Here is a 12284-nt window from a genome sequence, read left to right as displayed (position 1 = left end):
CTCAGCACTGATTTGGAAAGACCACATCTAACAGAGTACGATACTACTTAGTGCTTACATAGTACTTTTCCTCCACAGATATCAAAGCACATTTCAAATATAAGCATTATCTCCAATTACAGATGGGAAAACAGAGCCTAGCTAAGTGACATGCCTGAGTCATACAGCAAATCAATGGGAGAATTGGGAACAGAACCTAAGTCTCCTCACTCCCAGACTAGTACCCTGTCAAACAGTAGTTCAGTCTTTGGGTTGAAGCTTAGCACTGTCTGAGACAATCCACTGCAGTTCCATCTAGGTACAGCTCTAACCAATCAAACAGGCACACTTCAGGGGGCACACAATATGTGTATTGCTGCATTATTAATATTAGCAATGGGCATCGCTAGCAGCATCCATGTACTACAGCCCATTTAAATGAAAAAAAAACCAAAACACTCTTTATTGAGGGATTAATTCTGTCAGCTGAAACCAGGTAAAAGAACTTTATAAAGTACACAAATGTACTGATGCATTAAGGCACAGTAGCTGATTTTACAAAAGACATTAATGTTTGCCTTAAGCCTTGGATATTGTCAGAAGTTGTGTTTTTTTGTTTACTGTAATATGTTTACCTGCATAAATTCGCTCAACAGCTACTATGAAACCCAACATCAGTATGATGGTGTTGGCAGTCTGACAGCTCCAGACTGGGTTTAGTGAAGTATACCAGATTCGAAGCACCAGTAGAAGAATCTTCCCTAGTATGAATCCCCAGATCCTGTTGTACCTGTAAATACAGAATCAATTCTCGAGTACCTCATGTATTTTGTAATAAGTGTTATAGTGACTATTAGGCCTTAGTTATTGCACAATGCTACATTCGATTTTAAGCATTTTTCAACTGATATTTAGTTCATGAATTTATGAATAAAGAGAAGCCATTTACAGTCATGTAATTTTTATAAATATGGACAATACCTTCGTAAACTGTTTCCTGACCACCATGTTACTGTTTGAACCACGAGAGAGGAAAAAACACCTGGAGCCAAGATCAGTATTCGGAGTGTAGCATTTGGAGCTTGGTATGAAGCTACACTTCCTGCAAACGAACACACACACTGATTTTAAAGGGCTGTATTTTCAAAAGAGATCAAGTAATAATGATTTCCTATGCATTTGCTCAACTGCACATACATATGTGCACAATACACTTTTAAATCACCAGCAGAAATGCACGTTGATAGAAAATAGGTATATTTGTTTCATAGAATCATAGAATATTAGGGTTGGAAAAGACCTCAGGAGGTCATCTAGTCCAATACCCTACTCAACGCAGCACCAACACAACTAAATCATCTCAGCCAGGGCCTTGTCAAGCCAGGCCTTAAAAACCTCTAAGGATGGAGATTCCACCACCTCCCTAGGTAACCCATTCCAGTGCTTCACTACCATCCTAGTGAAAGAGTGTTTCCTAATATCCAACCTAGACCTCCCCCACTGCAACTTGAGACTACTGCTTCGTATTCTGTCATCTGCCACCACTGAGAACAGACTAGCTCTATCCTCTTTGGAACCCCCCTTCAGGTAGTTGAAGGCTGCTATCAAATCACCCTCACTCTTGTCTTCTGCAGACTAAATAATCCCAGTTCCCTTAGCCTCTCCTCGTAAATTATGTGCCCCAGCCCCCTAATCATTTTCATTGCTCTCCACTGGACGCTCTCCAATTTGTCCACATTCCTTCTGTAGTGGGGAGACCAAAACTGGACGCAATACTCCAAGTGTGGCCTCACCAGTGTCGAATAGAGGGCAATAATCACTTCCCTCAATCTGCTGGAAATGCTACTCCTAATACAGCCCAATATGCTGTTGGCCTTCTTGGCAACAAGGGCACACTGCTGACTCATGCAACTATTCCTGAACATTTGGATTATGAAGCTCAAAAACTACTCAAGTGTAAGCATGCACAGAAAAGTTAACTAGATGCCAAACATTTCCTTATTCACCATAGTTACAAGATGGAAAAAAATGTTGGTGCAATCAGACTGTGAACTTGATTTAAGAAGTGGAATTGGAGGAATGGAATCAGAAAGAGCAGCCACAAGAGAGCCAGAAAAGCCAATTCATCATAATTCCATAATACGAAGATACATCAGAGACTGACAGTACATTGCACAAGGGTATATGGCAGTAGGGACATGACACTGGTATACATAAAAAGACAGCTTTCACACATTTAGAGGAACCAGGAAATTCTTCTACTGTATAATGTCCTTTTTTATAATTCATGCTGTACTGCAACAGAAATAAAGATGCCCCTAAAATACATGTTTTTAAAAAGGCTGATATATTACTATACTTGAAAGGACGTAAAATTTACAATTTACATCTTTCCCCATGCAAATAATAAAGGAAGAGGTATCTGCTGTATTGAGCTATACCAGTCCCAAACTGGCCGTGACAACCCCATTATTACAGCCTGTCACAGGGCCAAATGATAAATTGCTACCAAGAGACTTAGTTATTATCTAAATAGCAAGGATAGCTTTGTTTGAAACTTCAGTACACAAAACAACATTTTTTGTTTAGTCAGCTCTTCATTAACAGACTAATAGCCTTCATTCAAAGACATGGATTTTATCATACTGATTTGCCAATTTGATCTGGTGCTTATCTGTTCTGCCAGCTGTTCCATAAGTGACACATTCTAAAAAGAACTAACTCTTGAGCTAAGTAAACTCTAAAACTGCAAGGTTAGGGCTTTATCTGAAAGGGGTTACTCTGTAGCTGAGCTGGACACAGGATTTCACCCAGTTAGGGCTGCACACATTTCCATGCAATTCAGTCATTTATTTTGTGAGATCGGCTTGGCGACACTGAAGCCATTTTGACCGTCGAGCTCCTTCGAACACCAAGGCTGGCTGCACCTCGCATATTTATTCATAGGAGGCTGGTTTGTTCCTTCTACCTATTATAATTATCCTCCCAGGCAAATCCTCCCTAGACTCACCTAAATCCATTCTTGATCTGCTCTTCCCCTTCGCAGAAAGGCAACTTAATCTCTCCCTGTCCTTCTAACAGCTCTCCAAGGTCAGGAAGCTTCTTCGCAGGATAGCCTTCCTATGAAACAAAACTGAGCATTTCCCTGTGACAAGGCTGACACATTGACTCACCTGCTCTGGTATCAGCCTACTCTTCTTTCCCAGCAGGCAAACCCTATTCATTTCCTCCCCAGTAGGCCAAAAGTCCCCTGGAACCATCCCTACTCCAGGAATACCTACTCCAGCCTTTAACCCTGCCTCAGTTCCTCTCCATCTAGAAGAATTTACCTTTCCCAACTCCCTCTAATGGCTCTACAGATGTCTTCCACTACAGTGACAGCTTGCCCTAATTGGCAAAAATTGCTCAACAGAGCAGACTCTCATACCAGCAATGGAGGGGTTGGTTTTAACTGGGAGAATTAATTAGTTCCTGTAGTGAGGCAGATGGGCCTCCCTCCGCCGGGGTGAGTGAGAGAGTGTTACATGACCCTTGGAGGGTGGAGCCTAAGCCTCCCCACCCAGCTTGCCGGAAGGAGATGGGCGGGGCCAGAAGTATAAAAGACCAGACCCACAGCCCATTCTGGGGGAAACCTGCAAAGAAGGATGTTCCGCTGGTTTTGGAGCAGCTCGAGGCGGATCCCCCGCCTAGCTCAGTCCACACTCCAGACACGGATGACGACTGGCCTAGAGTGCCCGCTGCTGTTTACCCGGAGGAGCCTGGATGCTGGAGGTACCCACCCCAGGGGAGGCTTAGGCTCCGCCCTCCAAGGGGCGTGTAATGCTCCCTCTCTCACCCCGGAGGAGGGAGGCCCGTCTGCCTCACTACAGTTCCTCCTGTTCATGAAAAGATTTAGGTAGATGTGTGGATACCATAATATAGATTCTGACTCAAACACATTCTAGCTAGCCCAATTCTTTGGGAACACTAAAGGAAACACATAATGGAATAGTATAGTCCTACACATCTGGCAAACTTCCATAGCACACTGCATAATGCTCCCTGTTAAGGCTCATACATCACCTACTGAACCACCACAATCTTAGGATTTTAATTATTTTTCCAATCTACTCTATATGTAGAGTGAAGTAAATAATTTCTTAGAGAGCTTTCAAAATGTTACATATGTCTGCCTGCATTGGACAATGTGTCGTTGTTCATTTACCATAACGTTTTTATGCCACCTTTAAACACGAGTGGATTGTTGAAATGAGGGAGGAAAAACTGTTAATCTGACAGGAATATCGCACCTATAAACCATATCTTAAAGAAAGAAAAAAAGTTGAATTTGATAAATATGCTCCCTATCCCCATCCCAACTATTTGCAGTACAGCAAAATGGGACTTCTGATATTATACAAATCAAACAGATATGGATTTCTGTAGATTTGACTATTAAGATTTATTGAATGAAGGAGATAAATATTGACCAATGCAAAGATGTAGAAAGGAAGCATTGTTCTAGATTCTCCTAGTCTAATACCACTACTAAAACTGCATGACTATGGTTATGATCCAGAATTTCCATATGAAAAATATCTCTTCTCTGGTATAAGCAGTATTAATTACTCCTGAATAATTTTACCCTTCCTTTAACATTACTATTATCTGGACTACTAAGTGTAAATATATGAGAAGGTGTACACTGTGTGTTGTGTATATACATAGATAAAAATGGACTCATATTATATAGGATTTTTTAAAAAAATAGCATACCCAAGGTGTGAGTCAGGTGGATCTGGAAATGAAGAGAGAGGTAGAGCTGATTGAAAAAACAAAGCAGGGTGGGGGGAAAGGTTCCAAAGAAAACATTGGCTTTTCATTACCAAAAAATATGCCAAAAACAAAAATGTTTTTGAACAAACATCAAAATATTATTTTTATGAAAAAAATCAAATATCTGTGGAAAACAGACACTTTCAGTGAAAAATTACATTTAATCAAAAGTCCAATTTTTCACTGAAAAACAGTTTTGACAGAATTCCAATTTGTCAGTCATTCTAATTCTGTCCCCACGAAGTGCTTGCAACTCCTCCCATCTTGATGTCATCCGCAAATTGTATCATCATACTCTCCTCTGCACTATCCAAGTCATTAATTAAAATATTGACTAGAATCAGACCCAGGACTGATCCCTGCAGGACTCCACTAGATGCACCCTGCCAGTTTGCCACAGTGTAAAATTATGTGGGAGATGATTTTGTTGTCTGCATTGTTGTCTGCATATGACAAGCAGCACCTCAGGATGCCTTAAAATAGGACTGAGAAGCTTCTCTCATTTTTTCTTATGAATTGCCTTTAATCCTCCCTTCCTAACTAATACTTTTCATTTTTCAAATTTATTCTCCTGCACATTTTCCATTTAGAGTTCTGTGATTCCACCACTTAAAAGCAAAAACATGGTCACTCATCACTGCAAATAGAGTCCTTTTTTTCCTTTATTTGTACCAGTCACAGATATTCTGGCTAACTTATATAAACCTGCAGAGGTTAAAGCACAGGACTGTGAATCAGGAGATTCTTGTTTTATTCTCTGCCACAGAACTTCTGTGTGTGACCTTAACCAAGTTGATTAATCTCTCTACGTCCCTGTAACAATGCTCAGAAGGGTGTTTATATAGCATAATTCTTTAAAGCACAGATCTTCTGTATTATACCACATCTATGTTCTTGTTGGGCTCTAAATTAACAGTAATCATGGAGGAAAATCCCCCAGGGCATCACAGCTCACTGAAGTCTCTGTTCAGCATGCAGCTGCCGCTAAAACACGGCAAACAAATCAGGATGGGAAAGGAATGGAATAGAAAATATAATGCCATGTGTCTAAAGCGATGCGGAATCCTGTCCTAGAATACTATGTCCTGTTCTGCTTGCCCTATCTCTAAAAATTATACAACAGAAATCGAAGGGGGGGGAGGGGTTCAGAGATGGGCAACAAAGTGATTAGAGGCCTGGAGCAACTTCCATTTAATCAGAGATTGAACAGACAAGTTGCTCAGTACAGAGGACAGATGAGTAAGAGGCTGTAAGAGAGTCTCCTTGGGGTTTTCTTCCAGCTGGTGGGAGACCATGGCCACACCCAATTATTTACACTGGGTGGCTTTTTAGGGTTGCTAACTTTCTGACTGCAGAAAACTGAGCACCCTTGCCCTGACCCGCCCCTTCCCCCAAGCCCTGCCCCTTCTCCAAGGCCTCTCTCCTCCTCACTCCATCTCCCCTCCTGCCATTGCTTGCTCTCCCCAATCTTCACTCATTTATTTTCACAGGGCTTGGGCGCAGAAGGGGGTGAGGGCTCCGGCTGGGGGGTGCAGGCTCTGGGGTGGGGCTGGGGATGAGGGGCTTGGGATGTGGGAGGGGAATTCAGAGTGCAGGCTCCAGGCAGCACTTACCTCAGGTGGCTCCCGGAAGTAGCAACATGGCCCTACAGCCCCTAGATGCTAGGGTATCCAGGGGGCTCTGAGTGCTACCCTCTTCCGCAGGCACAGCCCCCACAGCTCCCACTGGCCACGGTTTCCAGTGGGGGGGGAAATGCACAGAGTCTCCTTGTCTGCCCCTGCGCCTAGGGGTCACAGGGACATGCTGGCCACTTCTGGGAGCCGTGCAGAGCCAGGGAGCCTGCCTTAGCCCTGATGCACTGTTGACCGGACTTTTAACGGCTCAGTCTGCAGTGCTGACTGGAGCCACCAGGGTCCCTTTTGGACTGGGCATTCTGGTCAAAAGCCATACGCGTGGCAACACTGAAGCTTATACACAGGCCCCAGTTCCTTACTTCTTGCAAAGGAGACCTTGCTCTTTGAAGGCCTTCTTAAGTCTTCTCTGGTGTGAGATCAAAAGGAACACTAAATGTCCCCACACTCTCGAGAATAACTTCTTCCCAGAGCCCCTCTAGGGGGAAAACAAGGACAACAGTATCTTACTTCAGCGGCTGTCCACACAATGGTTTATCGAGCAGTCCTTCTGGATAGGCTGCTGAATTGGGTGCATTCTGTCAGGTCTACCCTGGAAGTTCACTGCACTCCCCACAGGGTTGGGGTGGAGATCTCCTGGATGGGAGTTCCCCCTGTGGCTTCAGGAGTTGCTCCAGCAGTTACCTGCTCAGGGTGATCTCTTCCCTCAGCTGACTGCAGTTTCCTCCCTTTTTAAAAGTCTTTTCCCTACATCTGCCATACACGATCAACAAGGGCAAGGCTAGTCTCGCACATAGGGCTGCTCTAGCACCTTCCTCATCAGTGTGGGGTCTATATACCCCTTCACACAGGCGATATGATAGAGATATGCAGAACAATTAATAGTATGGAGAAAGTGAACACTATGTCCTGTTTACCCTCTCTCTTAATACAAGAAGGAAGGGACCATCAATTATACTGAAAAACAACATTTAAAGATGATCAGTGAAATACTTTTTACCCCGTTTTATCTAATAAACCTGCAGAAATTGTTTGCCACAAAATATCAATAAAACCAAGACTTTAGCAGTCAGAAAAGGATTAAATATTTATACAAAGAATGAGAACATCCACAGTTAAATAAATAAAAATAATAAATAATAATAAATAATAATAATAATAATAAAGAGGGGAAATAAACCCTCATGCTTCAGAGCATAAAGCAGCTTCTAACTGATGGTTAGGAAGAAGCTTTTCCCTTGAGCAGATTATTTCGTAATTGTCCGTCATTGGATTTCTTTCACCTGACTTTAAAACATCGGGTCCCTGACTGCTGTCAGAGATATGGTACTGGTGTAGATAGACCACTGATCCCATCTGGCATGCCAATTCTTTTTTGTAATAGAGTTTAAAAAGCATTTTTCCTACAAAGTAGGGTTTGTGATATAATAAGAGGCTCTATTTACAAACAATTATAATTGGCTTTGTCTTTAGCTATGTAGTACTGTTCTAAAAACTAATGCCATGAATGCCTGAGATAGTTCTCATATTTTACTGAAAAGCTTAAGAGAAAAAGAGGGGTGGGCAGAGAGGGCAGTCCATGTCTATGTGTTTTCAGGGTCACTTAAAATTTAAGACAGTTTGGAATGTTTGGTCTTGCACCTAGATACTATGGTGATGGATGCATTAGAAATACTTTATATTGATTATAGGTTAAGCAAACCACAAATTATACTTACCAACCATAGTCAGCCTTAGCAGAGCTAGGATGTACTTGTTGTTCGCCAGTTTCCATAAAGGACTGAATATTAACAATACTGGAGAAAAGAAAGCAACAGCAAAAACTTCCAAACCACTAAGTGCCAATATTTGTAGAGGAAAGTAATATATCATGGGTGGAAGAGCATGGTAGAGTGACCAGGAAATGTACCCTAAAATAAAGAAAAAAATACATTATATATTTCCCATATCATGTCTAATTTGAGATTACCTGAAAAGTACTGCTTAGAGTTCAGAAAGTTGAACTTTAACTAGATAACAATGGCTTTTCTGGAGAGAAATACTTTCTTATTTCATGTTAAATAACTATATTTGCCATAAAAACTAGAAGGATAGAGAAGAAACAATTAACAGTTCATCAGATCAGAAGACACACATGGGCAGTTGGCCACCCTATTTCACCTCAAACTGACAATTGTTCTATCAGATAATGAATCCAGACAGATGAAGAAGAGTCATACCATAGACCAAGGCCTCAATCTTGCAAACAGAATCTGTTCAGAAGCGCTGCACAGGTGCTGGGATCTGTACCAGCATTTCTGACAGCAGGATCAGGGTACAGTGCATGAGTCTAATGGTTTGGTTTACACCAACCATACTAAACAGGTAAAAGAAATTCTGTGAGAGTGTGGCATTGACACTGCAGCTGCCCACAAAATGTAAGGCCCCAATCTTACAAACACTTATGCACATTCTTTACTGGAAGCACATGAAAAGTCCCTGACTGTGCCTAAAAGATTAAAAAGATTCAGACTGATAGGAAACAGTTGAAGACCATAGGATGATCTAAAAATATTTTCCAATAATTATGATATTAGGTGTATAAATTCCAAAATTATCAGTGTGATAATTCTATTCTATGGTGCAAGTTCAATTCCCTTCATTTTCATCAGGTTTAAGATGAAGCAGCATAAACCTTTTTTAAAAAAAGCGATATTGTAACCAAAGTTATTACTAAAAGCATGTTTACTTATCCATTAAAACTAAAATTCAATCTACTTTTCCACTAGGCATACTGTTTTCTTTTTAAAATTTTCACAATTTGGAGATGCTGTTTTGAGGGGGAGGTTCTTTGTTTCACTATTTTTATAGTTAGTGTCACTTCCAAGTTCTCATGAACCAGTAGGATTCTGGTCACAAACTCTGCAGGAGTCTTTTTATTATTAATTATTATTATTATTTCCACTGGATTATTTTATTTTAAAGTACCTTCAATAAACATTATCTGTGGATTTTAAGTTTTTAAAAGCTGAGGGTTTTGTTTTCTTTTTCTAAATTTGAAGCCAAATTTGAGCTTGACAGAATCCCATTTATTCCATTTTTATTTTTGAGCAGCCAAGGAAGAAATGGACCATAATCATTTGTATAACAACACCCTGAACACAATATTCCCTCTCTCCCACCATCAACTAGATCAACATTTTTCTTTTGCACACTCTCTTTCATATGCTCTCTGCAAGTCACTAACTACTAAAACAGAAAACTAGCTGCTCCCTGCAATGAGGTCGTAGAAGAAAGGCACGTATTTGCACACCAGTTTGGGCACTTTCTCCCACTCAGTGCTGCCATGAATATTCTGCACACATAGTCATAGAGTGATGGCCTACTTAAACCTATTCTGAAAGCTTTCAAATGATGCATTGTATCTTTCATCTAAAGCCGTTAATGTACTCTGTCAACCTTAGAGACGATCACTGAAATATAGTCACCTCTGAGGAACACCCCAGTATAGAGTAACATGAGACACAGACAGAAGCCTTACACAATTTTATTTCTGTCAATTCCATACATTATAGGCTTGTTGTTTTTTCAAAACATAAAACTTAACCTCAATTGGCTTTCAGGCAATAGAAAAAATCCAGGACAGCCAATAAAGAAACCTAGTCAAGTGACTCACATTCATCTTGGTTCTGACCCTATGAAACTACGGAGCATCAGAAGAAGCAATTTATTCAAACCACCATCTGGTAAAAAGTTTTTTTTCTTCTTCTAGTATATTTTGTGAGCAGTATTTAAAAAGCCACCAGTTATTTCCTCATTGTAGGGGGTATTGTTTCTAGTTCTTTGTCTGAAATCACTCTGAAGCCAGGACAATTTGAATAAGGCAGATGATTTTAAATATCTCATCAAAACACCCACAGAAACTATTCCATTTTCAAGAGGAAAGACTTTAAACACTGCCCTTAACATTAGTCTCAAAATGAGGAACTTTCTCTCTAGCTTCAATGAGTGAGACCTGGCAGGTGTGAGCTGGAAACATTATCCCTCAATCTCCAAAGCAGTTTGCTGCAGCAATGTCCTTTTGACAAGATACCCATGTCTGAGAGCTAATCACAAGCTTCAAAAGTAAAATGAATTAAAACAAGAGAATAAGAGCATAAGAAACAGTTAGCAATGAATTAAACATCTGCACTCCTATCCAGAGTCAGAGACACCTACCCAATAAGGTTTCCATCAAAATTTCTTTCCAAATGAGAAACATCACTCCAGAAAAAGATGATTTATTTCTTTTAGGAAACTGGTTATATCCCTAGTGACTGAAAAAAATGCAGCTCAACAGCTAAGCCTCCTCTAAGCTGACTGCTGCTCTGAGTGCCAGCACCACCTGCTGAGAGCCTGCTCCCCGGGAAGAGGCAACAGGAGGAGGGCTGAGCACAGCAGCACCATCTGGTGTAATAGGGAGTAAACACTACTGCTGCTATTTCCGTGGCAGCATCCCATCTTGTGCAAGCCATTAAGTTGTCACATTGACCACAGGTAGAAGCCTGGAATTTTGCAGAAATCACTCAATGTTTCCTGCTGCCTTTCCCCAAGGTACACCAGCCTCCCTTGCATTACTACAACTGCTATTGCTAGATCTCATTTGATACAGAGACAACCCATTTTTCATTCTTCTTGCAGTCTCCTCCTCCTGTCCACCTCCTTCAAGTTGTTGCACCATGTTTTTTCTTCAGCTGGTTTTGCAGGTTGTGGAGTTTTTCCATTCCTGTCACTATTGCTTTGGGTTAAGTAAAACAAAGAGCACACACCCTCAGCAACTTCTTATCTGTAAGCAGAAGGCAATAAAGTTAATATGTAAGCAAAGTCTGAATGAGCTCTTCCCTGACAGCTAGCTGGGGAGGCGAAATGGCTTCATGTCCAGACTGTATTTACATGAACACACTCACTCTGACTAGGCATCCAGCAGACAGAACTGTGTTTCCAAAGTGATCCAACTGTGTTGCCAAAGGGTGGATATGGCCCACTCCCAATAATTGATGAGGAGGTGTCAATACCAAGAGAAGGAAAATTACTTTTGTAGTGAACTAGCCACTCACAGTCCCAGCCACTCCCAAGCCCAAATTGATGGTGTTAACTTTGCAAATGAATTGTAGCTCTCTTTGAAGTCTGTTTTTGAAGCTGAAGAATGTCTACTTTTAAATCTGTTATTGAATGTCCAGAGAGATTGAAGTGTTTTCCTACCAGTTTTTGTATCTTACCATTCCTGCTGTCTGATTTGTGTTCATTTATCCTTTTATGTAGAGACTGTCTGGTTTGGCCAATGTATATAGTTGAGGGGCATTGCTGGCACATGACGGCATATATCACATTAGTAGACGTGCAGCTGAATGAGCCCCTGATGATGTGGCTGGGTCCTATGATCGTGTTGCTAGAGTAGATATGGGGACAGAGTAGGCAATGGGTTTTGTTACAGGGATTGGTTCCTGGGTTGGTGTTTCTGTGGTATGGTGTGTAGTTGCTGGTGAGTATTTGCTTCAGGTTGGGGGGCTGCCTGTAAGTGAGGATTGGCTTGTCCCCCAGGGTCTGTGAGAATGGGGGATCGTTTTCCAGGATAGGTTGTAGATCGTCAATGATGCGCTGGAGAGGTTTTAGCTGGGGACTGTACATGATGGCCACTGGTGTTCTGTTATTTTCCTTGTTGGGCCTATCCTAGTTGATTTCTGGGTACCAGTCTCGCTCTGTCTATCTGTTTCCTCACTTCCTCAGGTGGGTATTGTAGCTTTAAGAATGCTTGATAGAGATCTTGTAAGTGTTTGTCTCTGATGGATTAGAGCAAATGCAGTTGTATTTTAAGACTTGGCTGTAGACAATGGATCATGT

The 12284-nt window shown here is 41.3% G+C and overlaps 1 protein-coding gene across 1 annotated transcript in view; it reads right to left on the bottom strand.

Annotated features, from left to right (window-relative positions):
- CWH43 (cell wall biogenesis 43 C-terminal homolog) overlaps positions 1 to 10665 on the bottom strand; it is a 42294-nt gene extending 31629 nt beyond the window's left edge. The window contains exons 1-4 of the mRNA XM_030563539.1: positions 10623 to 10665; positions 8144 to 8335; positions 961 to 1081; positions 615 to 769 (exon numbers count right to left, since the gene is read on the bottom strand). Of these exons, the coding sequence (XP_030419399.1) occupies positions 615 to 769; positions 961 to 1081; positions 8144 to 8335; positions 10623 to 10665 (511 nt within the window). The remainder of the gene's footprint in view (positions 1 to 614; positions 770 to 960; positions 1082 to 8143; positions 8336 to 10622) is intronic.
- Positions 10666 to 12284: the final 1619 nt, after the last annotated feature.

The sequence above is a fragment of the Gopherus evgoodei genome, chromosome 5, assembly GCF_007399415.2.
Source record: "Gopherus evgoodei ecotype Sinaloan lineage chromosome 5, rGopEvg1_v1.p, whole genome shotgun sequence".
Classification (NCBI taxonomy): domain Eukaryota; kingdom Metazoa; phylum Chordata; order Testudines; family Testudinidae; genus Gopherus; species Gopherus evgoodei.
The sequence above is the reverse complement of the archived record's forward strand: the minus strand, read 5'-3'. Positions and strand labels throughout refer to the sequence as shown.